This window comes from Pseudorasbora parva, chromosome 14 (assembly GCF_024679245.1).
Source record: "Pseudorasbora parva isolate DD20220531a chromosome 14, ASM2467924v1, whole genome shotgun sequence".
Taxonomy (NCBI): Eukaryota; Metazoa; Chordata; class Actinopteri; order Cypriniformes; family Gobionidae; genus Pseudorasbora; species Pseudorasbora parva.
In genome coordinates this window covers 37,847,448-37,875,308 of record NC_090185.1, presented here as the reverse complement: position 1 = coordinate 37,875,308, position 27,861 = coordinate 37,847,448, and the positions used below count along the sequence as shown (strand labels likewise).

The 27,861-nt window shown below is 39.2% G+C and overlaps 1 protein-coding gene across 6 annotated transcripts in view; it reads left to right on the top strand.

Moving 5' to 3' along the window:
• The window catches only part of si:ch211-126j24.1 (phosphofurin acidic cluster sorting protein 2), a 142,582-nt gene that overhangs the window by 49,003 nt on the left and 65,718 nt on the right, over positions 1–27,861 (top strand). For all 6 annotated transcript variants that reach the window (XM_067416366.1, XM_067416364.1, XM_067416368.1 and 3 more), the window contains exons 2-4: positions 9,685–9,772; positions 20,152–20,241; positions 22,651–22,776. In XM_067416366.1, coding sequence (XP_067272467.1) covers positions 9,685–9,772; positions 20,152–20,241; positions 22,651–22,776 — 304 coding nt within the window. The remainder of the gene's footprint in view (positions 1–9,684; positions 9,773–20,151; positions 20,242–22,650; positions 22,777–27,861) is intronic.

Genomic DNA, 27,861 nt, shown 5'->3' with positions numbered 1-27,861 from the left:
ATAAAAGGAAACGAAAAAGTGATGTGATTAAAGGCAGGACGAGGATCAACATGTGACCAGCGTTTGCTCGTCGGCGTGAGCTGAAGGAGGCGTGCCCGACCAATGCTGTCCTGCTTCTTACGGTGAGCTACCACTCAAACATTGAACTGAAGTATCATATAGATTCTGTAAAACGCTAACCAATAGACTACTATAATGACGCTTGTAAACGTGAGCATCGTAATAATTTGGCGTTTGAAAAAAAATTAAACTCATGAAGTTATATTCATATGACATGCTGAAACATGCCACTGACTGTACCTGGGATGAAGACATTTCACACGCGCCGCCAGAAGAACACCTGAATGTGAACTCCTCCTGCAGTGTTCAGGGGAACTGTTAGTGCTGCACCGACCCGCGGGACGCTTTTATAAAGTTATTTGGCTCGCCCCGCACCACTGTATATATTTTTACAACCCGCCCCGCACCCGTGACCATTAAATAGACATACGGGGTCCGCGGGTTAAGAGACGACCCGTTCATCACTAGTTCAGGGCTATCAGGGCTGTCATGTCAACAAATGCACGCGCGATGGCGTCCCCTGTTGTAGGATGACTGAGCTTACGACAGTAGTTTTTCCCCCGAGAGCAAAAGTTACCCAGTGCTGATTTAAATCATACTAGTTTCAAAAACCTTACAGTTGTAAGTATATTAGTAGTATGTAAATTTACATTACAGTAAGAGATTGCACTTTGTGCATTGGAAGCACTTAATTTAACAGTAGATGTCTGTTTTGTATAGCTATACCTCTGTAAAACAGGAAGCGCACATTTTATTGATATATTTTATTTATTAATTTTTACAGAAGTTGTAGCATATTCCTTTTGTAAAGCTACAGAACTTGTTGTCATCAATGTTTGGTAAGTCTGAGCCGTGTGTTTATTAAGGTCTGCAATAAAACGAGATCTTAAATATTCCCAGCCCTTTCTGTGATGATGTGTGCTTGCTCATCATAGGAAGTGATAAGAAATTACTCTTTACATTAAGGTATAGGACCCTAGTGAGAACAGTGTGTTGGGGAAATATTTTTTTTTTCTCTTTTTCATCAAACTGCAGTTTTTGCAATTTCCCGCAATTTTAATTGCATAAACGCATTTTTTAAGAAACCGCACCGGATAATCAAAGATTTTTGCCCCGCAAGAATCACAAAAAAGAGCCACATTTTTCTGGAAGGACTGTTTAATGCACATCTTGGTGTTTCCATTCTGCAGTTTTTTTATGCGATATTCCAAGATGTGCATAAAAATAGGTGGATGGGAACATAGCTAATGAGACATTTCCCCTGGCTATAAACAAAAATATAGATTCCCCAATTATAGTTCAACATAATGTCAGGTGGATGTGCCTGAGTGTGGGCGGCATTTGGGACCATCACAAGGTCATTGCACTTAAGTCCTCGAAATCGAAGAACGACGTCATTCTGAACAAAATCAGGTTCATTTTAGGAGTTTGAAACACATTTTAATTTTCCAAAAACATTCCCACAAATGTAAAAATAGCTTGAGGAAAGATTATTTGGGATGAGGCAGTTTATAATCTTTGGTGAACTAAACTAGAAAGCCCTAAATATGTTTCTAACAAAAGTGGTTTTGTTGACCGTACTTAGATTCTCAAGTATTTGTCCAAAATTTGTCCAAATGTTGTCCCAACTATCCAAATTGAGTTATCTAAACAAGCAGTTTTACATTCACCAATGTTGTGCCAGTTCCCAGCGTGAGGTATTATGTGGTAACTATTGCAGTTTGCATCGACCGGCTTGATTTATGCTGATGCTGCTGCTGCTTTGCCACTGTTATTTAGCTGTCATATGATTCAGAGTTCATATTTTTACTGAATTACAGTTGTTGATCATCACCATGTTTGAGATTTGTGTGATATGTGCTTCTCATTGCAACTTATGGTGAAATGGGTAAACTGTGTGCCTTTGGAAATAAAGCATGGAGAGGAAAAACCAAGGTTAGCTTGCATTTCTAAATGCTAAACATGGTTTAGTTGCCTTGACAAGAAGATTTAAGTTCAAAAGACTACCTGCTACTCATTTCACGAAAAAAAATATTGCATTAAGTTGAGTTGAATTAACTTAAGCTGAGTGCGATAGGTTGCCACACTATTTTCAAGCTGGCTCAACTTGTTTTCTTTGTGTCTTGATAAGAAGTTTTAAGTTCTAAAGATTACCCGGTTCTCATTAGATGAACAAAAGATATTTAAAGGATTAGTTCACTTTAAAATGAAAGTTTTCTGATAATTTACTCATCCTAGATGTTTGTGTATTTCTTTCTTTAGTTGAAAATATATATATATTTTTTTTGTTGAGGAAAATATTGCAGGATTTTTCTCCACACATGGACTTTAATGGGAACCGACGGTTGAAGGTCCAAATCACTGCAGTTTCAGAGGAAGAGCTTCAGAGGCTCTGCACGTTAGTTAATTCACTTTTGAGTTATTGCTACTCAAGTGATTTATTTACTTCGCTGTAAACAATAATTAGTTGTCAGAACTCTAATAAAATGTGTCAGATTTTTTTGTAAGTTAAGAAACTTAAAGTTTAAGTAAATTTTTAAAATTTTTATTGTTATTAACTTGAAATACTTCAGTACACTAATTTATACATTTAACTTAAAACTATCTCAACATATTTTGCTAGCTATAACAAACAAATTCAGAAAATGCTAATTTGCTAACCATGTTACCAATAGCATGGCATGCACTTACTGAGTCCAGCAAACTCGTCCCCATGATGGTGACTCTCCAAAAACCCACATTAACAGAAACTGTTCTAGCGGAACAAAACATGAATCACTAAAGGTACGTTCACACCAAACGCAAATAGAGCGTCTGGAGCGAATGATTTCCATGTTAAGTCAAAGGAAAGGCGCGTTGACTCGCGTCTGGAAGTCCTGCGGGGAGATAGATGCATTTCGTGCAGCGCGATGGACGCAATTCCGCCTCATTCGCGCATCCAGTTCGCGCGAATAACGCGAATTTGAAGCAAATTGAGCGTCAATGCTGTTTGTGCATTCACGCGTTTGAAGCGATTTCGCGTCTACGCCCGAGTTGAAAAATTCGAACTTTGGCGTCAATTCGCGCCGGGTTAACCAATGAGGAGCCTGCTTGCTGCTGCCGCGTGATGAGAAACCCTGCATATAATTAAAAAAATACTGATATTCTGTCACTAAATGTAGTTTTAATGCTTTTCAGTTGATAATGTAGTTGTTTAAAGCTAAAATAGGTGGTTTACCTATAAAGACAGTGCCTATTTAAAAAGAACACTCTTGCGTTTTTGTAGTTGTGAGCTCCAGGCGATCTCCGGGCGCTCAGCGCTCATTAACCCCAGCGAGAGCAGCCTTTCCTCAGCCAGTCCTTCTGGCGTTTGCCGCCGGCTCGGATGTCTCTGTAGAGGTTAAACATGACACATACTTCGTCTTGTGTACATCTAAAGGGCGATCTTTGGTCCAGTTAATCTATTGTTGCCTACCAAATCATTTTGACTGAGGGCAAAGTGAAGTTTCATAACTTTATATTTTATTTAAATATAAATGCAGTGAAGGTAATCCAGGTAGTGCGTTGGCTGAACCACATGTGTGACTGTTAATGCTTAATATATTTCACCTGGAGCGCCTTTAACACGCGTCTATTTTGCTTCAAATGCTCGATTTCTACGCGCGTCCAATGGATTCAAAACGTTGAATGGATTCAAAACGTTCACGCGTCAAAATAGACGCGGTAGACACGATTTTGACGCTCAATTCGCGTTTGGTGTGACCGTAGCGTAATAAATCTCCCTAACCATTAAACCTGCACAAAAATCATTTTATAACACTTGCTTTCGAGTGCCATGGGCAAAGCAAGCTGGGAATGAACAATCCCAGCCCAGTTTTCGATTAAATTTAAGTTAGTCTAAATTAAAATAAATTAGTTCATACAGCTCAAAACAATGGAACAGTTCAGTTTAATAGAAATATGTCAGTGCTGTGAACTCAGTTACCAATTACTCATAACAGTTAATTAAACTGAACTGATTTGTTTAATTTAAGTTTGCCCTACTCAAACCAGTTAAAGGGTTTGTTCATCTTCAGAACACAAATGAAGATATTTTTGTTGAAATCTGAGAAAGGCTTAGAGATAGGCCTCCATTGGCATTCAGTACATTCCCACTCATGTTAGACCCATAAAGGCACTTAAAACGTTGTTACAAAGCCCATCTCACTACAGTGGCTCTACCATCATTTTACAATGCGATTAAAATATAGTTATTGTGTGCACAAAAATCTAAATAACGACTTTATCCACCAAGTTATTGACGTGAACTCGACGCATGCGCGAGAATATGACGCAGCTCCACCGCTCAATACATGACCCGGAAGAGGAGGAGCGCCGCTATCGCCCGAGTTCACCTCCGAGACCTACACGGAAGACAATAGACCCTTTTACTGTTTGTATACAATGATGACGTAGCAACGTATGCGCGCGCATTTTGGCAACAAACTGTGGCGAGAATCAGCAGCATGTCAAGCTACGTGAGCGGATTAAGCAACACAAACCGAGAAAGTTATTTTAAAAAGTTGACTTTATCAAATGGTATTCGGCTACCAGATCCGTGTACTATAGTGGAGTGGATAGAAGACGTTAGCAGATGGCCAGATATAACTTAGTGGTCGGATATATGCGTATTTAGTCGAGAAACCGAGCGTGTACACCCGAGACAAGCATATAAATCACTGGATGCTTATGAATACGTTGTCTGTGGGCATGTACAGAATGTCCAATACAATTTTCTACATTTATTCTTCACACAGACATACATTTATCCTTTTCCTTACATTTTGTTGTTATTGATTCGTATGTGTCGACACTTCTGTTTAAAGTTTAATTTTGTAATGCTAGTACTTTAATACCAACTATGTTGCTTGCATACATTTCTCAGATGGTTATTTTGCAATTAAACTATTAATAAAATCATTACAAATGAAATTGATAAGTACTGTGATTATTGATATGATAATCTGGGGGTGGGGGGTACATTATACACACCAGTGGCAGCCAATGTTGGGAGGTTTATTATAAAGCATTAAGTTTCAAGTGCAGTAAATGAAATGAAATTTTTTTATGCGAGCATTTTTATGTCCTCGTTCCAATCAATGCATTTAATCGCCTGCAGCCACAGGTACCGCCGGTTCTTCTGAAACGGCCGTGATCCTGTCGGGATCCTATAAAACTTAAGCCCATCGGTGGAATAGCGATTACTGCAACCGAAAACGCAACAGCCAGACATTTTGATGCTGGGAAACCGTTTTGATAAACTTTCGGAGTTGCTCACACGTTAGAACCACTAGGGAACAACACCACTTCCGTTGCCAAAATGCGCGCGCAACTCTTTGATCACGTGGGCTGTAAAAGGGTCTATAACTTGGCGGATAATGTCATTATTTAGATTTTTTTCCTGCACAAAAACTATTCTCATCGCTTCGTAAAATTATTGTAAAAATTATTATTTGAGCAAACATATCCACACAGTTATGATCAGATGCTTTCTGAACTGCTGTTTTCTCACGGCTGTCATTTCGTTGTGTTTTATTTTGTTATTGAGAGGAAAGCGTGCAGCACATATTCACATATTCATATTATAAACGCTGCTCTCAGTAGTGCGAATGCCGTTGGGATGTCCGCTAATATAACCTTTTTCTACCCCTGAGCGAAGAATGAGGAGGCTTGGCAGGTAGTGACACATCGGGCAGTGGTGAGTTATGGTCTTGTTTGGGGTCACAGGTGATTAATGGCATTGTTTTTGCGGGCGTATGAGATCCTAGGCAGAGTTGTGACTGGGATGTTGTCCTGAGGAGATGCTGGATCAGCAGCGGTCAGGCTCTTATGTAAGACTGACACTGGATCCTGAGAGAGCGAGCCAGAACAGTGAATGCGCCTCTGTTTGTGTTTTTCTCATGATCTCCGGCATGGAATGTGCTTTCAATGGCCAGCGCTCAATAGCTTCAGTTGGGGCGGTTGTGTTTCGAGCTGACCCAGCAGAAACGTTTCTCTGCCTGTTCTCCATCAGAGCCATGAATGAGAGCAGCGGAGGCTGATGTGACTACAAATAGAGTTGTGTGTCCAGTCAAAGGGGTCACATCATGGAGAACAGGGCCTAATATCGCATACCTAACAAACCTCTAACGTTGAGTTTTACACTTTAATCTGAGACTCATCTCACACGATTTGTGTTATAGACACGAATAAAAATCTCAAATCTAGTTAAAACTAAAAAACACGAAAACTTTGTGACGGCTCATTTCACTTTGCCAATCATAATGGGATTTTAAAAAATGAATATGAGCAGAAAATGTCAGAGAGCACAAAATACACAGTAATAAAACCAAGGAATCCGTGTTTTTTGAGAATTCATATGATTTATGTGTTTAAAGTTTTGATTCATGCTCGTTTTTTTATGCACTTTTCATTTTTTGACTCACACTTATAATAATTTGATCCATGTTGTTTGCTATTCTAATCATTTTGCATTATTTATTTATTTATCATATTTTGATATATTTTTTTATATATGTTTAAAAATTTTGAAATCACACTTTTTTAATTTGTGACCGCAGTACATGTGGGAATTTAATCCCATAAATGTGACGAAAGTAAAAAACAAACACAAACTTTATGTTACAACTTAGATATAGTATGAGCTACTGTTTATTTCACAGGTGAAGACGTTAGCCAATCATAACATAGCTCATTTACATATAAAGTCTTAAAGGTACAGTAGCAAAAACAGCCCCGTTGAGTTCTAAAGCTTATAGAGAAGATGTTAATGAAAATAGAGAATGTTAATGAAAAAATAAATGTTACTAATATTCGACACAAAAAATCTTTATGGTAAAAACTTCAGAACTTCTACATAACATGAGTAGGGGGCAAGATGCTAATGAAAAACATTAAATTCGACTTTTATTCGACTAAAACCCACAAAACGTTATGGTTAAAACATCGCAACTTGGATACAGCGTGAGCTACCTCTTATTTCACATATAAACACAATAGCCAATCAGAACAGCGCTCATTTGCATATAAAGTCTTAAAGGCACAGTAGCAAAAACAGCCCATTTAGTTCTAAAAGGTCATTTGTTTATTTATTTTCATTAGCATCTTGCGCCCTAGATGCTAATGAAAATAAATGTGAATATTATTCAACTAAAATACACAAAAACGTTATGGTTAAAACATCACAACTTAGATACAGCATGAGCTACTGCTTATTTCACATGTGAAGACAATCATAACAGAGCTCATTTACATATAAATTCTTAAAGGCACAGTAGCAAAAAAAGTGTTTACTACTGAAGATCTTACAGGAGGAAATGCTAACGAAAAAATACAGTTCTGACTGTTTGATGTAGATATAAGTGCACAATGGGCAAAAACTGAAATGATAGGGAGAATGACATATTTAATGACATCACCGAAGTGTGATTAGTGTATGGTTGTGTGTCTTTATTGTGGAGTTAGAGACCAGAGCCGGGTTTTTACAGAGAGGAAAGGAGTGAAAATACTGAGAAAAAATATAGAGAGTGAGATATTTCAGTCCTCAGAGAGGGTGAGTCATACAGGACAGAGAAATAGAGGTGTGTGTGTGTGTGTGTGTGTGTGTGTGTGTGTGTGTGTGTGTGTGTGTGTGTGTGTGTGTGTGTGTGTGTGTGTGTGTGTGTGTGTGTGTGTGTGTGTGTGTGTGTGTGTGTGTGTGTGTGTGTGTGTGTGTGTGTGTGTGTGTGTGTGTGTGTGTGTGTGAGAATCTCAGGATAAGCTCCAGACAGACTCATTCTTAGTCACTGGAACATGAAGGTGAAGAAATATCAAAGATGAAAGCCATATTTCAAAGTTCAAAGACTCCTTTCAAATTCATGTTCCATAGGTTTTTTTATTTCCGCAAAAATGTCAAGTGCAACACGCCAACACATTTTGATATTTCAACAAATCTGAGGAATACCATTAGCTCCCAGAAGACCATAGAATAGGTTCTCCTGAATCCTGACTCAGGCAGTGGGTTTCTAGTTCCCAGCATGCTTTGCATAGGAATTGATAAAATGAGAATAAATGTTTAGTTTTTCAGTAAAGGGAAAACCCTTAACCTTGACATTTAAAGGAGTTTCTGTTATGTTGCAGTTTCTGTGGTTACCGTTGTGCTGAACTCACAGTCGGTTGCGTTTGACAGCCCTAGTTAGTACATCATATTTAACATCACCAAATGCAAAGCATAACCACATTTTCAATTGGCGGACAATAATAAGATCCTAGAGTTGACACAATACCAAAATAATTTCAGTAGTCGGTAACAATACCAGTAAAATTGTGCAGTTCTCAGCACAATGAATCTCTTATTTACATCATGTTTAGACTTTGTTGGCTATAATGAAAGGAATTGTGAGCGTGCGGTTTCTGACTAACTGACTCACGGGCAGCTTTGATTGGCCATTGGGTTCATGTGCTCAACAGATATGATTGTGATTGGACACAATGCTTAACGCTTGTAAATACACGCTGTAAATAGAAACCTCTGAAGTGTCTATCATCGGGCACCCAATATATCCAGTACTCTGTCTGATTTTTACCACAGACTGCTACTGGAGCATTTGACAACCCTATCAGCTCTCATAGATAATTTCTTTATTATGTTTATATCATTAAAGCTGCACTATGTAATTTTTATGTCCGCTAGACGTCGCCTATTCAAAACAAAGGTGTAGTTTGATGACGCTAAGTTTGAGCTCAGAATCTTGGGACATTTTTACCTCACAGCCGGTGGAAAATAATCGGGATAGGACTCAGAAATCCTGCTGATGGATGAGATTATTAACGTTACTGTAATGAAGCAGAGCAGGAGCGAGTGTTGTGGAGCTGAGCACGGCCGCTGGAGCGATTGTTACACAAACACACGCCTCACGAGAGCTCAACACACCGTCGCCGGCGCCATTTCTCGCAGCTCTGTTTATCATATTAGATACATTTAAGTGTGTTTAAAATGATGTTATGACGTTACTCTGTGCGTTCGCTCGGTGCTGCTGTGACTCTTGTTCACACTGCTAAGAGTAAAGTGCTAAATAAAAGCGGAAACCGAGAGTAACGCAGATATGACTCAATCGACAGGCGACTCCCTCAGACGTGTCGGCTCCTTAGTTAAAATAGCAGTTCTCTCATAATGTATAAATAGCTGGAAACACTTGAGAGTAAGTACTCAACTGAACAAAATATAACACTGGCCTAGTGGTGTTTGGATATTTTACAGCTAAAATACTACATTAGTGCACCTTTAAACAAATGTTTTGTCCTGTTTTTTACCTCACAATCAATCAAAATCTCACACAGAGCTCTGCTCATGAGCTTTAATAACATATTCCCTCTGTTTGTTTCTTGTCAGTCTAGGGGCATCAACATTTAAAATGGCATGTGAGCAACCTTACGAATAAATCAGATTGAAGCATCGTAATTGTGGACTGGTTTAATACATTACATGAGTGATTCACCGATGACGACTTGTGAATAGCACCTAATAATCTCTCTCTCTCTCTCTCTCTCTCTCTCTCTCTCTCTCTCTCTCTCTCTCTCTCTCTCTCTCTCTCTCTCTCTCTCTCTCTCTCTCTCTCTCTCTCTCAGGTTGTGCAGTCTGACACTGAAGAAGTTGATCGTCCTGAAAGAGCTGGACCGCGAGCTCAGTTCTGTTGTCATCGCTGTCAAGATACAGGTGAGCTGACAGCACTGCCGTGTCTTTCTGTGTGTGTTGCGGTGCGATGAAGGTGTGGTGGAGTGTTTCTGTGTCGCATTACACAAGACACCGTGGCAACTGTGAGCTGTTGCCAAGGTGACAGCTTGCTCAGTGGGAAGATGGGATTGAACGCAATAAGATGGCATTTGGAGGGGGGAGCAGTGCATTGTGGGATATATTGAGAGGGTATTTCAGAGCACTTGGAGGCCCTCAGCATTCCACGAAGGTCACTTTGGTCACACTGCTTGTGTTTGCTACTTTTGTAAGGCTTTAACAGTTTTAAAAGAGAAATAGGAAAATTGACAATTTCATCCTTTATTCAAATATTAACAAAATATTTTGTAAGCATATTGCGTTGTTGAGACAAATTGGTTTATTTGTGATAATAACGCATCATTTTTGTCCAAGCTGTCATGTAAATAAATTATGAAAACATGCACCAAGAAAATATTAAAAACTGATTATGTTGTGGTCAATGTATGCTTTTTCTGTAAACTTTTAGCTTTTCTATGCATTTTTTTGCATAGTAAAATAAAACCTGTAGCTGAAGTTTTTGCCAAATAATTTTGTCAGAAAAATACCTTACATTTTTATTTTTTTCTTTCCTCATATTTTATATATATATATATATATATATATATATATATATATATATATATATATATATATATATATATATATATATATATATATATATATATACAGGTGCTGGTAATATAATTAGAATATCATCAAAAAGTTGGTTTATTTCACTTATTCCATTCAAAAAGTGAAACTTGTATATTATATTCATTATACACAGACTGATATATTTCAAATGTTTATTTCTTTTAATTTTGATGATTATAACTGATAACTAAGGAAAATCCCAAATTCAGTATCTTGGAAAATTTGAATATTGTGAAAAGGTTCAATATTGAAGACACCTGGTGCCACGCTCTAATCAACTAATTAACTCAAAACACATGCCAATGCCTTTAAATGTTTTCTCAGTCTAGTTCTGTAGGCTTTAAAATCATGGGTAAGACTGCTGACTTGACCGTTGTCCAAAAGACGACCATTGACCCCTTGCACAAGAAGGGTAAGACACAAAAGGTCATTACAAAAGAGGCTGGCTGATCACAGAGCTCGGTGTCCAAGCACATTAATAGAGAGGTGAAGGGAAGGAAAAGATGTGGTAGAAAAAAGTGTACAAGCAATGGGGATAACTGCACCCTGGAGAGGATTGTGAAACACATTCAAAACTGTGGGGGAGATTCACAAAGAGTGGACTGCAGCTGGAGTCAGTGCTTCAAGAACCACTACACACAGACATATGCTAGACATGGGTTTCAGCTTCGACTTCCTTGTGTCAAGCCACTCTTGAACAACAGACAGCGCCAGAAGCGTCTCATCTGGGCTAAAGACAAAAAGGACTGCGGAGTGGTCCAAAGTTATCAAAGTAGAGTCTGTAGGAAGAGAGGAGTGGAACACAATCCACATTGCTTGAGATCCAGTGTAAAGTTTCCACAGTCAGTGATGGTTTGGGGTGCCATGTCATCTGCTGGTGTTGGTCCACTGGGTTTTCTGAGGTCCAAGGTCAACGCAGCCGTATACCAGGAAGTTTTAGAGCACTTCATGCTTCCTGCTGCTGACCAACTTCATGGAGATACAGATTTAATTTACCAACAGGAATTTGCACCTGCACACAGTTTCAAAGCAACCAGTACCTGGTTTAAGGACCATTGTATACCTGTTCCTTATTGGCCAGCAAACTCGCCTGACCTTAACCCCATAGAAAATCTGTGGGGTATTGTGAAGAGGAAGATGGTGATATGCCAGACCCAACAATGCAGAAGAGCTGAAGGCCACTATCAGAGCAACCTGGGCTCTCATATCACCTGAGCAGAGCCACAGACTGATCGACTCCATGCCACGCCGCATTGCTGCAGTAATTCAGGCAAAAGGAGCCCTGACTAAGCATTGAGTGCTGTACATGCTCATACATTTCATGTTCATAATTTTCTGTTGGCCAAGATTTCTAAAAATCCTTTCTTTGTATTGGTCTTTGATATTCTAATTTTCCAAGATACTGAATTTGGGATTTTCCCTAGTTGTCAGTTATAATAATTAAAATTAAAATAAATAAACATTTGAAATATATCAGTCAGTGTGTAATGAATGAATGGAATTAGTGAAATAAATCAACTTTTTGATGATATTCTATTTATATTAATAGCACCTGTATAATTTTTTTTATTATTTTTATTTTATTTTAATAGTTTAATCAAACTTTTCATTAAAAACAAATATCCCCTTTTGACCACTGTCTCACAAATATTATATACTATTTTACTAGACTCGGTAACACTTTATTTTAAGGTTCAATTCTCACTATTAAATAGTTGGTTATTAGCATGCATATTACAAGGAATTGTGGCTGCGTATAAATACTTATAAAACAAATATTAAAGCCTTATTTTAAATAACCATATTCTACATCCCTCAAGCTACTAAATAACTAAACTTAAAGGGGTACTTCAGCGCTGGGAAGATGAATCTGTATTTAAACTGGGTCATCAATGCAGTAGAAATGTGAAATTATTTTTGAATTTGGTGTCTTCTAGACTGAGAAAAGACAGAAAATGTATTTTTGGCTCAGGTGGATGAAAGACTACAATTCCCAGAATGCTTCGCTGCCCTGTGAGGCCATTCCCAACGCCACCAACTTTATTACAGTGACTGAGTTAGAGGAGACACTACAATTAAAAACTGAACGTGTCTGTTCAATATAATGAGTGAGTCACCGCGCGAGTCTCACAGCACTGAGCACTAACTGCAGGAGTGATGAGAGCTGAGGTAATCGCGACTACACTCGCGGCATACATTCACAACGCGAGTTCAGTCTGGCGCGTTTCAGTTCATGCCTTTGCAAGCTTAACTTTCATAGAAATTAATTTGAGAAGTTAAAAGACTTACATTGCTCACCATAGCTCCGTTTAAATTAGTGCTTGTAGCTGCCAGCTGAGCTCTCCCTGCAAGCTGAGTGTGATCTCCATCCCCCATGCGCGGATTCAAAACATGCGGAAATGGCTCCCTCTGCTGGCTGTAGTCTTTAGCCTCTGGGCAAACATTCCTCCTATGATGCAAAAATCGTCAATTTGCATCATAGGAGGAATTTTTCCAGAAATAAAATGCATAAATCTCTTGTCTCAGGGGGATATGAGGGGGAAAAGCACAAGAATTTGAATATACTCCAGGGTTTCTACTGATACAAAGCCATATGCTAATCGCTGAAGTAACCCTTTAACAACTACCTTACTGACTATTAATAAGCAGTAAAGTAGGAGTTTATTGAGGTAAAAGTCATAGTTATTATTGAATAAGTGTTACCCTAGTTTATTTTAAAAACAAACAAAAAAAGGTTTGAGAATAATAAGTGCACTGTTAAATTTCAATAAAACATTATTAATCAAGAAATCAAATAATTCTTCTTCTTCCGCCATGGGATTCTATGGCAGACCGTACAGAAGTCAGTCCAAACATTCAGCACTTTGGAGTCTCTACCTCAATCCCTCTAGCTCCACCAACTGTCCAAAGTTTTACTTAAATCTACGCTAATAACTTTTGAACCATAGTGGCTAGAAACAAAAACATTTTCAAACTCCTTGGAGACGGTTTGTCTGATTTTCACGAAAATCAAATCGTCTTTAGACCTTGCTGGCAAAAATGTATCAAAAGCTTTTTGATAAACCCAACCGTTTGTAAATAACGCTCAAACAAATTTCGAGCTGCCAAATTGGACCCGAGGCTATCTCCGCTCCGCTCTGCTTTAGTGTATTCAGACCAAACCTGGTACATATCATCACAAGCATGACCTGAGGCTATATGCAATGTTTCGGCACAGCACCACCTACTGGTCAGGAGATTTGAAAAAAAAAAATTTTTATGACTTTCAAAACTTCTGAAAAGTTTGCTCAAAAATCATAAAACTGGCTATTATGGGCATCGGCCATTTTGAATTTTGACCTAAAATGCTGTATTTTAAGAGCGCATTAGCGTATGGTTATGAAACTTGGTATGTGTCATTGGGACCATCCCCTGAAGGTACAGCACCACCTTGTGATCAAAAGTTGGTAAATTGAAAATTATTGGAAAAGAAATGCCCAAAAATGCTAATAACTTTTGGTTACACTTTATTTTAAGGTGTCTGTGTAATTATATATTTAAGTACTGCAGAATTTTACTATAGGGTTATGGTAGGATTAAGGTTTGATTAAGGGTTAGTTGCATGTAATTTTGCTATTACTATGGTAAGTACATGTAAGACACTGTAAAACAAAGTGTTACCTGACTTTTGATTCATTTTGCTTATTTTAATGAAACTGGTTTCGATAGATTCCTTGGAAAGAACAATGAGAACAATTATGCCGTATTTGCTCCAACGTGCTTTCCGCCATTTTGAATTTTTTGGAAAACCTATTTTTTTAAACTCCTCACCAAAATTGGCTCAGATCAACTTCAGACCATGCCGGCAAAAAGTTATCAAAAGCTTTTTGGTAGACCAAACCATTCTCGAGTAACACATCAAGGGATTTGTTGGCATGATGCAAGCTGATTCTGAGGCTGTATTTACTAGTGTTGGGCGATATGCCTAATTTTCCAATCGTCATATCGCCAGCCTGTGAGATCGCCGATACACGATCTTATTGCGTCGGGGCGGAGCAATCAGTGGCGTAACTTTGTTTTAAAAAGTGGGTGGGACAGTCTCACGAAAATGCGTATAAATAGTACGAGTGTGCAATCTCGTGGAATGTATACGTCAAAATAAGCTTTGGCTTACAAAAGGTAGGCTACGCAGTTTTTTGTGTGCATATGATACACACTTTATGGCGTATTATAAGGGGATGCATCTAAACACAATATAGCGTTAGTGTCCAGATTTTTCACGTGAATAAAGGCATAGATTTGCACACTTTAAATCCTCGTATTTTTTTCTCATTAAAACCGAATATCATCAGTGATTGTACATCAAGAGCAGGGACAGTTTTTGTGCATTTTGTTTCGTGATTTTACCGGAACAAATACAAAAGTTAGATTAAAGTGCTCTGCACATGCACGAGCCACGAGAGAAATCTGCACCACTGAAAACAGCGGCAACGAGCGCCAGATCGCCTCTTATTTAACAATCGAAATGATGCTCTTCTAGTTAACCAGATGTGTTGTGTTTGTATTAGTTAGGTTCATCCGTGAAGCAATCCGTGTGCAACTGGTCCGCTGTTGGATACCACAAACACAGCATTTATTCATTATTTTTTATTTAAAATCCAAAAGTTTTTACTGAACATGGATCGTCAGAATTGCAATTCTCTTTGTTTACTCTTCTAAGTCAGGTTAACGTATAGTGTATATATATATATATATATATATATATATATATATATATATATATGTAGGCTACTAGCCTACATAAACAGCATTTTATTCAATTCATTTATTCATATTTAGATTTAGCTCACACAAGTGGCAAAACATTTAAACATAGGTTATAGCCTAAATCACAAACATTTTAAATTAGAAACTTACAATAGGCTATTCAAAAACAGCCGACTCTCGTCTTTTCTTTCGTTTTTAAACCTTTTAAAGGAAATCCTGCAGTCTCGTTTCCTTGCTTAACTTGAGAAAAAAAGCCATGTGTTGACTTTGAAACAAGAGTAGGCCTATATTTTAAATTATATGCATCTGTGGTTAAATTACTAGATTTTCGCGTCAGTACATGTTTATTTTAACGCGAACAATGTTCTGTCGCTTTAATGCAGCAACGCAGCGCAGCAAAAAATAGCCTCGGTTCGAAAACGATCCGTGCAGTGCTGCAGACCCAACGCTCCTGGAACAGACTGACGGACAGCATCCGCGTGCAGAGTGAAAGCTGTCATCCGTTAACATGGGTACGGAAAAAAATACGCACCGCGCACGCACTGCAGACGGAGTATGTGTGAAACGGGCTCCATCGGAACGCGTGTTCTGGCAACATAACTTCGCAACCTTCTCAAACCCGAGAGAGTAAACCAGCTGGTTTTCTATATACAAAACATTTTTGGGAATAGATAATTGCATAACAATAATTGTTGTCTTAATTGTTTCTGGCCTTGTGTTTGTTTTAGCAATACGTTCATTCGAGTAGCCTATACATTTGAGGCGATTTAATTGTTTTGCCGTTTTATTTGAGTTCTTTCATTGTGTTTTTTATTTATTAAAGCCTATTTCGTTATTTATTATTTTTAGGCTACCGTCAACCTGGTGTCGCAGCCTGTCTATTTTAATGGACTATTTATTTCTGTAGCCCATACAGCGGGCAAGGGCTAAAACACATTATTAGAAAATACAATGTCTGCTGACATTGAAGTATTTCACTGCACTTTAACAAGAAATCTTAGCTTAACGGCCAGTGCAATATTTATTGTTCATTGTTGTTCAGTCGTTAAGTCGTTTGAAATAAAGCTGCTTTTACTTTTTGACTGATTGCTCTGTTCAAATTTATAGGCTATAGCCTATAATTATAATATAGCAATTTGTTATTGTATTATTATAAGTAGGCTATAAAATAAATGTAGGCTACATTTATGAAAAAAAAAAATGCTTTAGCCTGATGATGATGATGCCGTTTTCGCCGTGGCTTATGTGAATTTGTGAATATAGGGCTAGGTTGATCACCTTGCAATTAAATTCTGAAACTACGTAGTTTTTTAGTCTTTAAAAAAACATTTTTTCCCTGAAGAGTAACTAATTTTTACATTTTAAAAGCGTGTGGTGTTGCACTCGCAGTATTATCATATTACAGTGATTGCATTTGTGATATTTCTGCCATTTTGAACAAAATAATTAAAAATGAAGCAAGAAAATAACAGGTCTTTCCTCACGCCATGGATGTGAGCTTACATATTCAAAGATATAATAATATCATGCATTAACACACAGTCATCATTACATTATTACAGTAATGAGAATATAAAAATAATGACAAAATCAAGATTTAAAAAACGTCCAGTACAGTAATGTTTAGGGAGGGATCATGTTTAATTTTCATAAAAATAATGTCACAATGCAAACTAGGAAAGAATTGAGTGTCAGTGGTATTTAAAGCAGTGTGTAGGTGGAGATCAGTCTTACATCTTTATATTTCATTCCCAACAGGAAATGATTCTGTCACTCATTCTGTAAGGATTAGAGCACATCCTCTTAGGTAACATGAAGTGCACTTCTTTAGCCCACTCATCTCTTCCAGATGGATCATTGAAGGCTTTAAATGGGTTTACTGTGTTCATCAGACACTGAAAATAAAGCTTTTGTTATACTCCCTAAGCAGCGCCTGAGTGATTAAAATAATGGCTGTTCTTCAAAAGGACGGGAGATAGGTTTCTGACAGATATCTCATTATTTCTCCCTTAAGTGTCCGCTTGAATCAACACTTTGAAGGCTGCACCATTCAAAACTCTTCCGCAGTCCGGACACCAGCAGACTAGGCATTCATTTACTTTCATTCAGAGCTTGTTAGTGCAGGCTCATTCTCTTTGTTTTCAACTCAAGTAACCGAAGGTTTGAATGTGCTTTTACTGAGAAACCTTGATGGATGTATTCTGTGGGTTCCAAAGAGCTGCTTCAATTCATATTAAGGCCTTCATATACTTCATGCGAAATTGAAGAACGAACTGATGCGATGCCATTTTATACTAAATCAGGCCAAAAACAAGCTTGTTTGGAGATCGTTTTGGGCTTCCAGAAAAGTTCTCTAAGGCTGGTAAACACCTTCAAACTACCATTGTATACACTGTTAAGAACACTGTTACTTCGCTTCTCATATTTTGTGACGTTAAGCTACTCTACTATTTGAACGTACACTTTATTATCGTCATCCTTTGTAGACCAGATCATGACAGAACACCAGACCTAAGGAAGGATTTCTAATGGATTCAACAGGAACTCATTAGAAAAAGTTGAGGACTTGGCAGCGGTATGCTTTCAGCTCATTCTCCTTACTCAAGATAAGCATCCCCATGAGGCCTACAGCGCAGATTTTTTGGTGCTAGCTATGCAGACAAACTCACTCTGACAGTGGGTTGACATCATTTTACCATGCAGGACTTGACAAATAACTACATAAATAGCTTACACATTAAATTTTTAATCTTCGTGGGAGGTTTATTGTTGTAGTGCATATAGTGCTCTCCATAGGCGGTTCTCCAGTCAGAGGACAGAGGACTTCCTGCACAGCATCCAGCCAGAGAATGAGCTCATTCATGCTGTCAAACCCGGATCATTTCACATTTGGGCTGCTGTACCCAGATCCAGATCCTGTGTCTGAAAGCCTTGGCCTGGTAGCGAAGTGGCGTATCCTGCATTTATTTCCATCCGGGTGACTCTGAAGAAATCTTCCCTACATCCAGAGTCTGCTCCCTGAGTCTTTTCCAGTGAGAGAAATTCCAGAGTCCTGATAGAAGTTCCCAAGTCCGTTCCAGTGAGAGAAATTCCCAAGTCTGTTCCAGTGAGAGAAATTCCCAAGTCTGTTCCAGGGAGAAGTTCCAGAGTCCTGATAGAAATTCCCGAGTCCGTTCCAGTGAGAGAAATTCCCAAGTCCGTTCCAGTGAGAGAAATTCCCAAGTCTGTTCCTGGGAGAAGTTCCAGAGTCCTGATAGAAGTTCCCAAGTCCGTTCCAGTGAGAGAAATTCCCAAGTCTGTTCCAGTGAGAGAAATTCCCAAGTCTGTCCCAGGGAGAAGTTCCAGAGTCCTGATAGAAATTCCCGAGTCCGTTCCAGTGAGAGAAATTCCCAAGTCCGTTCCAGTGAGAGAAATTCCCAAGTCTGTTCCTGGGAGAAGTTCCAGAGTCCTGATAGAAGTTCCCAAGTCCGTTCCAGTGAGAGAAATTCCCAAGTCTGTTCCAGTGAGAGAAATTCCCAAGTCTGTCCCAGGGAGAAGTTCCAGAGTCCTGATAGAAATTCCCGAGTCCGTTCCAGTGAGAGAAATTCCCAAGTCCGTTCCAGTGAGAGAAATTCCCAAGTCTGTTCCTGGGAGAAGTTCCAGAGTCCTGATAGAAGTTCCCAAGTCCGTTCCAGTGAGGGAAATTCCCAAGTCTGTTCCAGTGAGAGAAGTTACAGAATCCTGATAAAAGTTCCCCAGTCCGTTCCAGTGAAAAATTTCAGAATCTGTTACAGTGTTGCACTGTCCCTAATGGCTCTGGCATTGTGTGTCTGGATCACACACATTGGCCTCAGCCCCTGAATCCACTCCAGAGTCCACTCCTGCCTATGAGCCCTGGCTCACAACCCCATAGCTCCTCCCAAGTATTTTTTTTCAGGGTGGGGGGTTGGATATTCTTAATTTAAATTAAGCTGTTTTGTGTACATTGTATTTCGTACCATAAAATGTTATACTATAATAAGTTTAAAAACTTTTATTCAGCACGGATGCATTAAATTGATCAAAAGTGACAGTAAATACTTTTACATTGTAAAAAAATATATTTCCAGAATAAATTCTGTCCTTTTGAACTTTATTTTCATAAAAGAATCCTGTATAAAAATTATTACGCTTTCAAAAAATAAATAAATAAATAAAAACGTAGCAGTAAAACAGTTTCAGAAACAGCAGTTTCTTGAGCAGCAAATCCGCATATCAGAATGATTTCTGAAGGATCATGTGACACTGAAGACTGGAATAATGATGCTGAAAATACAGCTTTGATCACAGGAATAAATTACATGTTACAATATATTCACATAGAACAATCATTTTAAATTGTAATAATATTTCTGTTTTTACTGTATTTTTGATCAAATAAATGCAGCCTTGGTGAGCAGAAGAGACTAAAACATAAAAAAATACTATCGACCATAAAGTTTTGACCAGTAGTTTATATATTAATATAGGTATTGGCCACCCTTCCTATGAGATTTGATATCTGCATTTGCCTTCAAAAACCCTGTTTCGGCCAAAAAGTAGTGATGATCTGTGTGTAATTTACGTGAGCCGGGCCGTGACGGGCGGCCACATTAGCAGGCAGATGAATGTTAACGCAGGGGTCCCTGTTGTCTAGTTAGGTTGACAGCTCATATCCGTGACTCGCCTCTCAGTCGGGCCTGCAAGTGGTTTGACTGTAACAGTAACAGAAATAATTCAACACATTCAGAGTCATTTTCTGTCTTGTTTTTTGCTTTCACTGTCAAACCATACGGACAACATTTCAGTTTGCAAGCATCAGACAGTATTCGGGGACATCATCATATTCACGGCCTGGGTTTGTTTGCTTTGAGTTTCTTCTGTGATGTTTAATGAGAGTGTTTTTAAGAGACTGAGGGCAGATGCATGTCTTTCCATGTTCTCAGGGGTCAAAACGCATCCTGAGGTCGAATGAGTACATGCTCCCACCCAGCGGCCTGATGGAAACAGACCTGGAGCTCACCTTTTCCCTGCAGGTAAGTCTGTCTATGCGTTCAGTTGAGCTTCTGTTTACCATATGTGATGTGCTCTAGTGTATGTACGTTCACTGATCAATTTTTATATGTAAATAAAAGCCTAAATGAAATCTGTTCATCTGTTAAACGGTTGGTGTTTATGGGGCGCAGTATAACATGTCTTAATACTTCTTTTTTTTTAAACGCCGTATTTTTCTTCTATTCTCCCTTTATTCCACACCGCTGTCTCCACTGTCCTCTGAACGGCTCGTTTGCTTCCTGCTTCTATGAAGCCCATCCCTCTTAAAAATGCAATGGTCTTAGATTGGTTAGATGGCCAAATGTAGTTTCCTGTATTTTTATTGGCTGAAGTGCCAAGCACAGGTTGCCGGATAGGCCACGCCCCTTACCATTACGGGCAGAAGTCACATCTGACTAGACTAGCAAGGGTTTATGATGTCACCAACCCAGGAAGAAGCTCGTTGTAGTCCAAACCGGACGTTTTTGTAGGCAATAAACTGCCGTAACTTTAAAAGACAATATCTCCGTTTGCATTGAACTTTCAGCGCTGTAACTTTGCAGATACTGTTTATGCTCAAGCAGCAACATTACACACTAACTAAAGATAAAAAAGTGAAATCGCATGCAGCCACCCCTTTAAAGCAATCATATCTTTTCAAAAGACTTGGATGAACCAAGATGAAAAAAGTCTTGTGGATTTGGAACAACATGTGTGCAAATGATGACAGATTTAATTTTTTGGGGTGAACCATCACTTTAAAGGTGCAGTGTGTAATATTTCTGAGGATCTATTGACAGAAATGCAATATAACATCCTTAACTATGTTTTTAGTGGAGTATAAAGGCTTGTATAATGAATCGTTATGTTTTTATTACTTTATATTGAGCCGTTTTTATCTACACACACCTTACAGTGAAGTCGCCATTTTGCGCCACCATCTCTACAGTGGCCCTAAACCGACAAACTTCCCTACAGAGCGCTAGTCACTCTCCGCTGTCTCAGACGAACTCATCTTTGTCCTGTGTCAGCCACCGTAGCTTCTCTATGTGCTTTGAAAGGGAGGGGTGAGCGATTCACAACCTCACCACTAGATGCCACTAAAATTTACACACTGCACCTTTAAGCACTATTCCGACAGGTTTTGATAAGTTTCATTTATTAGTAGAGTATGTCTGTGATTTCATGTGCCAATACTAGGGATTACTTAGGCTTGAATGTCTATTGTCTATGAAAGCTTGTTTCCACCGCAATACTATTTTTGCTTTTAACTTAAAGGAAGTTTATGTAAGATTGTGGCCAAAACTGGTACTGCAATCACTTTCAAATGGCTGTAGAGCGGTGTATCCCCTCTCCCCCCTTCACCTGACTCGAGGTTTCCAGATTGGCTGCAAGATCCAGCATTCACTTTTGTAGATCTGCAGCTGTGGAAACTAAAGCAGATCTGGCAACCCGGATGCCCAAACACTACCGACTTCTTGATTGGTCGATAGGTGGAGGGCGGAGCTTCAGGCCAAAACACAGCATGCCAACATCAACATCAACATCAGTTGAGCTGCAACAACAACTTTTAAATGACAGTATCCTGGCCGGACTACTGTTGTCAGTGATAGAAGTATTTGAAATTAACATGATTTCTTAATGTCTAGTGACATATCAGGGCCATTTTATGATTCATTGAAATACATTTCTTACATAAAGTTCCTTTAAATGCTTTGGCCAAAAATCACAAAACGGCCAATTTAGATTTGGTGTAGCATGCCAAGTCCCAGTTTTCCCATATCAGCCATTTTGGGGGTTGTACATTTTGAATTTTATACTAAAATGCTATATTTTACGAACGCATTGGTGATCCATTAAAAAACTTGGTATATGTCTTTGGCCCCCTGATGGTATGCAAAAAAAAAAGTGTTACATGTCATTGCAGTACATGACTGTAAATGAAAAAGAAATCAAAATGAATCTAATGTGTTGTCGGACTACCTTTAATTTGGAATTTTAAATTGTTTTTATGTATAACTTTTTCAACAAAAATATGCATCTAAATATATAATTTTGACCAAAATCTTAGTCTATTGTTTTTTTATTATGCATCTCTGTCTAGTTGCCTCTTAAACACATTTTTAATGACTTAAAACGCTCTATTCCAGCAATGCAGCAAAATGTAATTTACTCCAAAAGCTTTTAAGTACGTAATACTTTACTTCATTACCACTTTCCCTTTGTTTCTTCCAAGAACCCCTTCCTTGTTCGGGTCACTCTAAGAGTTGTTTTGACAGGAAGTATGAGATTTCATCTAATAAAGTGATTGTGCTAGTGTTATACAATGTTGCTTGTATATCAAAATGATGTAATGTGAAGTAACTATGTGCACCGAATCACTGTTTTTCTGTTGTACTTCCTTTCTCTAGTACCCACATTTCCTGAAGAGAGATGCCAACCGGCTGCAGATCATGCTTCAAAGGAGGAAACGCTATAAAAACAGAACTATTCTGGGCTACAAGACGCTGGCTGTTGGTGTTATTAATATGGCTGAGGTACGGGCAAATTAATCACATAAACCCGGTGTCCAGTTCATTGAAGCTTGTGTCACACAGACTTTGACCTTTATAATTGAACCCTTCTCCAGTAGTAAAACTGGCACATACTCACAGCTTTATGTGAGGTCAATACTTGTTCTCTCACATCACACATTAAAGGCACTGATCTTGGTAGCACATTACTGTACATGCACTTACGTGTACTTACAGTGTACTTACCTAAGTAAGTACTGGGAAAGATAAGGTAACTACATGGGTTAAGGTTAGGCTCAGGGTTAGTACCTAGTTATTACCCAGTTATAGTAATTACTTTAATAAGTACATCGTAGGTACATGGGGAACAGGACTGTAAAATAAAGTGCTACAGATATCTTAGTAGTGATGGATTGGCCATTGGTTTGCCAGCTCTTTAACAGTAATGGCTGATATTTATATTCTGCAGAGATTCACACCAAAGTACTGTTTGGTAGTAGCAGCAGATATTTATATTTGCCACCTCTTGTGAAAAAGAAGTACACTTAATCGTATTGAATGTAATGTGCTCTTGTAGTGTACTTCAAAAAATATTAAATATATATTTTTTAAAAGCTACTTGCAGATAATATAATATCCATAGCTTTCCATGTTTTCACTGTTATACGCAACCTGGTCCATAGCTGTGTTAACGTTTTTGCAAACTACAAAATACGTACCAATAGGTAGTACATATCGCGACAGTTTCAAAGTGAAATGAACACTAGAGGCAGTAAGACAGCATTTTTTATCGTTTTCTTTTTTTTTTACCATAGTCCATGATTTGTAAACGAATACATTTTGGAGTTTGCGTCACTTTACCAGCTCTATATGTTCGGATTTTCTGACCTATTAAAGGTCCCGTTCTTCGCGTGTTTTCGAAGCTTTGATTATGTTCACAGTGTGCAATATAACACGAGTTCATGTTTCGCGTGTAAAAAAACACAGTATTTTTCACACAATTGACTTATCTGTATACCGCTGTTTCCTCTGTCCTAAAAACGGCCTGATGATTTCCTTGTTCTATGAAGTCCCTCCTTCAGAAACACGTAACGAGTTCTGATTGGGCCAGCGCCTCCCGCGCTGTGATTGGACAGCACCTTAGCACGTTGCCCGGAAAGGTCCCGCCTCTTATCATAACGGGGAGATACCAGATACGCGCGCTCAATGTTATTGCAAAAATGTCTATATTGCCTTATCAATTTGAGCCGGAATCAGACCCGGAGAATATCGAAGAGGATCGATTACAACCTGCTCAGGAAAGACTTTTGCTGGATGTTTCAGAATGGTAATAATAATAATAGATTTTATTTATAATGCACTTTTCATTCCGAAGAATCTCAAAGTGCAACAAGGGGGGGGGGGGGGGGGGGATAACAACAAAAAATGAATAACAAGTAAAAATATAGAATACTACAAACAATCAACCAACACAGAAAACAGAACAGAAAACAGAGCTGATGGTGAACAGAAACAGAGCTGATGGTGAACAGAAAACAGCTGATGGTGAACAGAAACAGAGCTGATGGTGAACAGAAAACAGCTGATGGTGGAAGTCTCTGTTAGCTCCGCAGCACACTGTGGTCCACTCCATGTTTTAGATTTCTCCCAGCGGCAGTGTCCCGATGACATCGCCGAGGCAGGACAGCTGAAGACCAGATGATGGGTCTTCATGACGATTCAAACGATGGGGATCGCCGCAGCACCATGCAGGAGGCAGAACATTCCTTCGGGCACTTCCGTGGACACACCGGGGCCGGCGCAGAAGTCCAAGCCGCTCCAGGGCCGCAATGCAGGACGGAACAGCGGCGCAGCCAAGAAGCGGAACATCCCAACATCATGCCGGACGCCGATTACGATGGCCCAGATGACGCTAGCCCGGTGCAAACTTCAGCCACCATGCAGCCCAAGCCCAAGGGAGACCACCAGCGAGCAGTCGCGACGAGAAACATCAAATGTCCACCAAACCAGAACCAACCAACCGCAGCAATTCAAACGTAAACATTAGAAGCGGTGGAAAACGGCGAAACGAGGAACAACGACCTCTCAGTGGCTGCCAGCAATCAGCAACAGCCCCAATAGTAGCTCTGACTGTTAGACTAGTCACAAACATAAGGAAATAAAATAAAATCTAAATCTAATAGTACATTAACATGATCATTTGTGGGTGGAGAAGCGGCGAACAGACGACGCCAGCGTCCTCTCCCCCACGTTGCCTAGCCAAAAAGCTGTCTATTCAGTAGTTTAAACTGATCATTACAAACACCAACAGTCGATGGTGTCTGAATGAATTACTACACTTTTATATGCTGAGTTTTTCGGATTTGTTTCAATGACCATCTAACGTTAGTTAACAAAGCTAAACAGCGTTGCACTTTGTGTCATGAGTTACATAAACTGTTAAACGGACCGACTTAAATAATAAAATACACTTACCGGTTGGGGTCCATAAACAACGCCTTCTCCAGACAAAGAGGGAACTGCATCATCTTTTATAAATAATCTTTCTGCGAATCCGGCATTAAACTGATTGAGATTGAGGAAGCAGTCCTCAGCAAAATGTGCTGCACATAGTTTTAAATTGTGATTATAATTTTCCGGAACTGAGTTAACCATAAACTGTAGCCATTGATCTCGTACATCGTCCGTGGGAAGGCCAAACAAAGGTGATTTGACTCCGGGATGAAAATAACAGCCGTTTCAATGGCATGGCGACAAACACACTCTACAAAAACAACGCTTCCTATTCTCGACCTGCGAGAGCAAAAGGACAACGCCCCCTATTTTGCGTGTTCTTGTGGGCGGAGGGTTAGTCAGCAAACGGCTCTAGTGACGTCATTACAGCAGGAAGTGCAGCGGTGTAGTCCAAACCGGCCGTTCGCTGTAGGCTTTGAAAGGGAACTTCTGTTAAATAAAATATCTCGCTTGGCATTGAACTTTGAGCTTTATAATTTTACAGGTATTATTTATGCTCTAACAGCAACATTACACACTGACTAAAGTTTGAAAGATGGGATCGCGAAGAACAGGACCTTTAAGCTTGCTCGATAGCTCAGCTGGTAAAGATTTGAACTTGCCATATTGAAAGCTCGGGAACGAATCCCGTGAAAAACAGGTCATGATGAAAGAGGTCAAAGACGAGTTCAAAACACAAGCTAAAATGGCATGGATATAATCTTATTTTTGTCACATTTGCTTTTGTTAACACTATCGGGTAGGTTTAGGGTTTAGTGTGGGTGTATGTTAAAAAACCAACGTAACCAGATTCACGCACAACTGTTCCGGAAAAAAAACTAAGCTTTTAGCGCCACCCAGTGCACATTATACTTTGAAACTGTTGCGTTATGTCCCTATTGGTACGTATATTGAGGTTTGCAAAAACGTTGCCACAGGTATGTTTTTCCAATGAGACCAGGCTGGTTATACGGTAGAGGACACAATGACGCATAAAGAATCTCCCGATCAGAACACAGGAAAAAAAGGAGCAGAAACAAGTGATAGCAATCATATGCATATGTAAAATAATGCATCAACAATAAACAGCATATAAATCAAAACTGCCTAATGTTCTAAATTAAAATTTCTCAGCTTTTTGCTCAATATATATATATATATATATATATATATATATATATATATATATATATATATATATATATATATCGATTTTCATTTTAATTTCTAAAGATCGATCCGTAACTCAGAGGATCGATTTAATAATAGGCCTAGATTGAATTTTAATTTGCCACGTCATTGGATTCATGCATGCGCGCGAGGTGGAAGGACATTAACACAACGAACATGGCAGCTTTGAAAACTCCAGAAACGCCGCGGACAGAGAATACTGGCTGGCGTTTTCAAAGAGAGCGCCGGGTTTTAAGAACGCCAGGAGCGCACCAAGGCACTGAGCGAGTATTTCACGCTCACGCGCTGAACGATCAGCGAGTTTTACTGGTCGCGAGAGTTGAAGCATGTTCTTTGAGTAAAACGCAGCGCTCATTACTGTCACTTTTCACCCAGCCGTCCAATCACAGTGGACTAGGGACGGGACAAACACAACACAGACCAACTTCCACATTCTGCGTGTCGTCATCAGATGACAACAAGCAATAATAACGAAACAAAATGATTTAAAACAAATGCCAGAGCAAATACTTTACACTGTATCTGCAATTTTATATAGAATCAATACAGGAACAAACTACCTGTGATATTAGAAAGACCTCCGCGGATTTTCCGTATCATAACAACAAGCAAGTCTCAACTGTGGAGAAAAAACGCTGCCTGCCAAAACGCTCAAGCGCTCACAGTGAGGAGTTTTCAGCTGGCTAAAAACGCTTTGGTGGACACACGGCCTAACGTTATACCGCCGTCACCGTGCTGAAGACCACAGCCGTTCTCACTGCAGCGCGCTCTTACTATGGCGCTCGGAATGTTCCATTCGGCGACGAGACTGAAAAGCACGACAGATAACACACGTGTATACGTACGTGTACGTCTCCATTTGTTTTATATGGAGACGTACACGCAAATATTACCTGACGTAGACACGTCAGTAACGTGTAGCTGTTAGGCTTGTTCGACTTCACCCAGCGATGCGCAGACCGATCGGCGGCTGACTTAAAGCAGTGCATGCCGGTTAGAAATTTTGTCCGACTTGAGACAGCGCCGACGGCACGTGACTGTTACGTATGTCAACAAAGTACCGCGAGAGCGATTCGAGAGCAGGCGGCTGATGCAGCCGCCGCAGATTCTCAAGGGGGACTGCAGGAGGATGCACAAGCTCTGATGACGACACAGCTGATCCACGATTGGCCGATTCGCCGTATGACAGCGATCACGTGCGTTTCGTGTTTATTCTGAAAACTTATGTCACGCTAATGCTCACAAATCATTTATTTATAACAGTAAAACCTCTTTTTATGTAGTCGCGATGTTATATTGTCATGTTTATCAAACTAAAACTGATAAAAACCGTTGACAACACTTCATTGATAGTGTGGTTTATATGTTGAACCTTTAATCTTGTCCAAACAGACGCTTTATTAAGCAGTATATAAAGTACTGGAT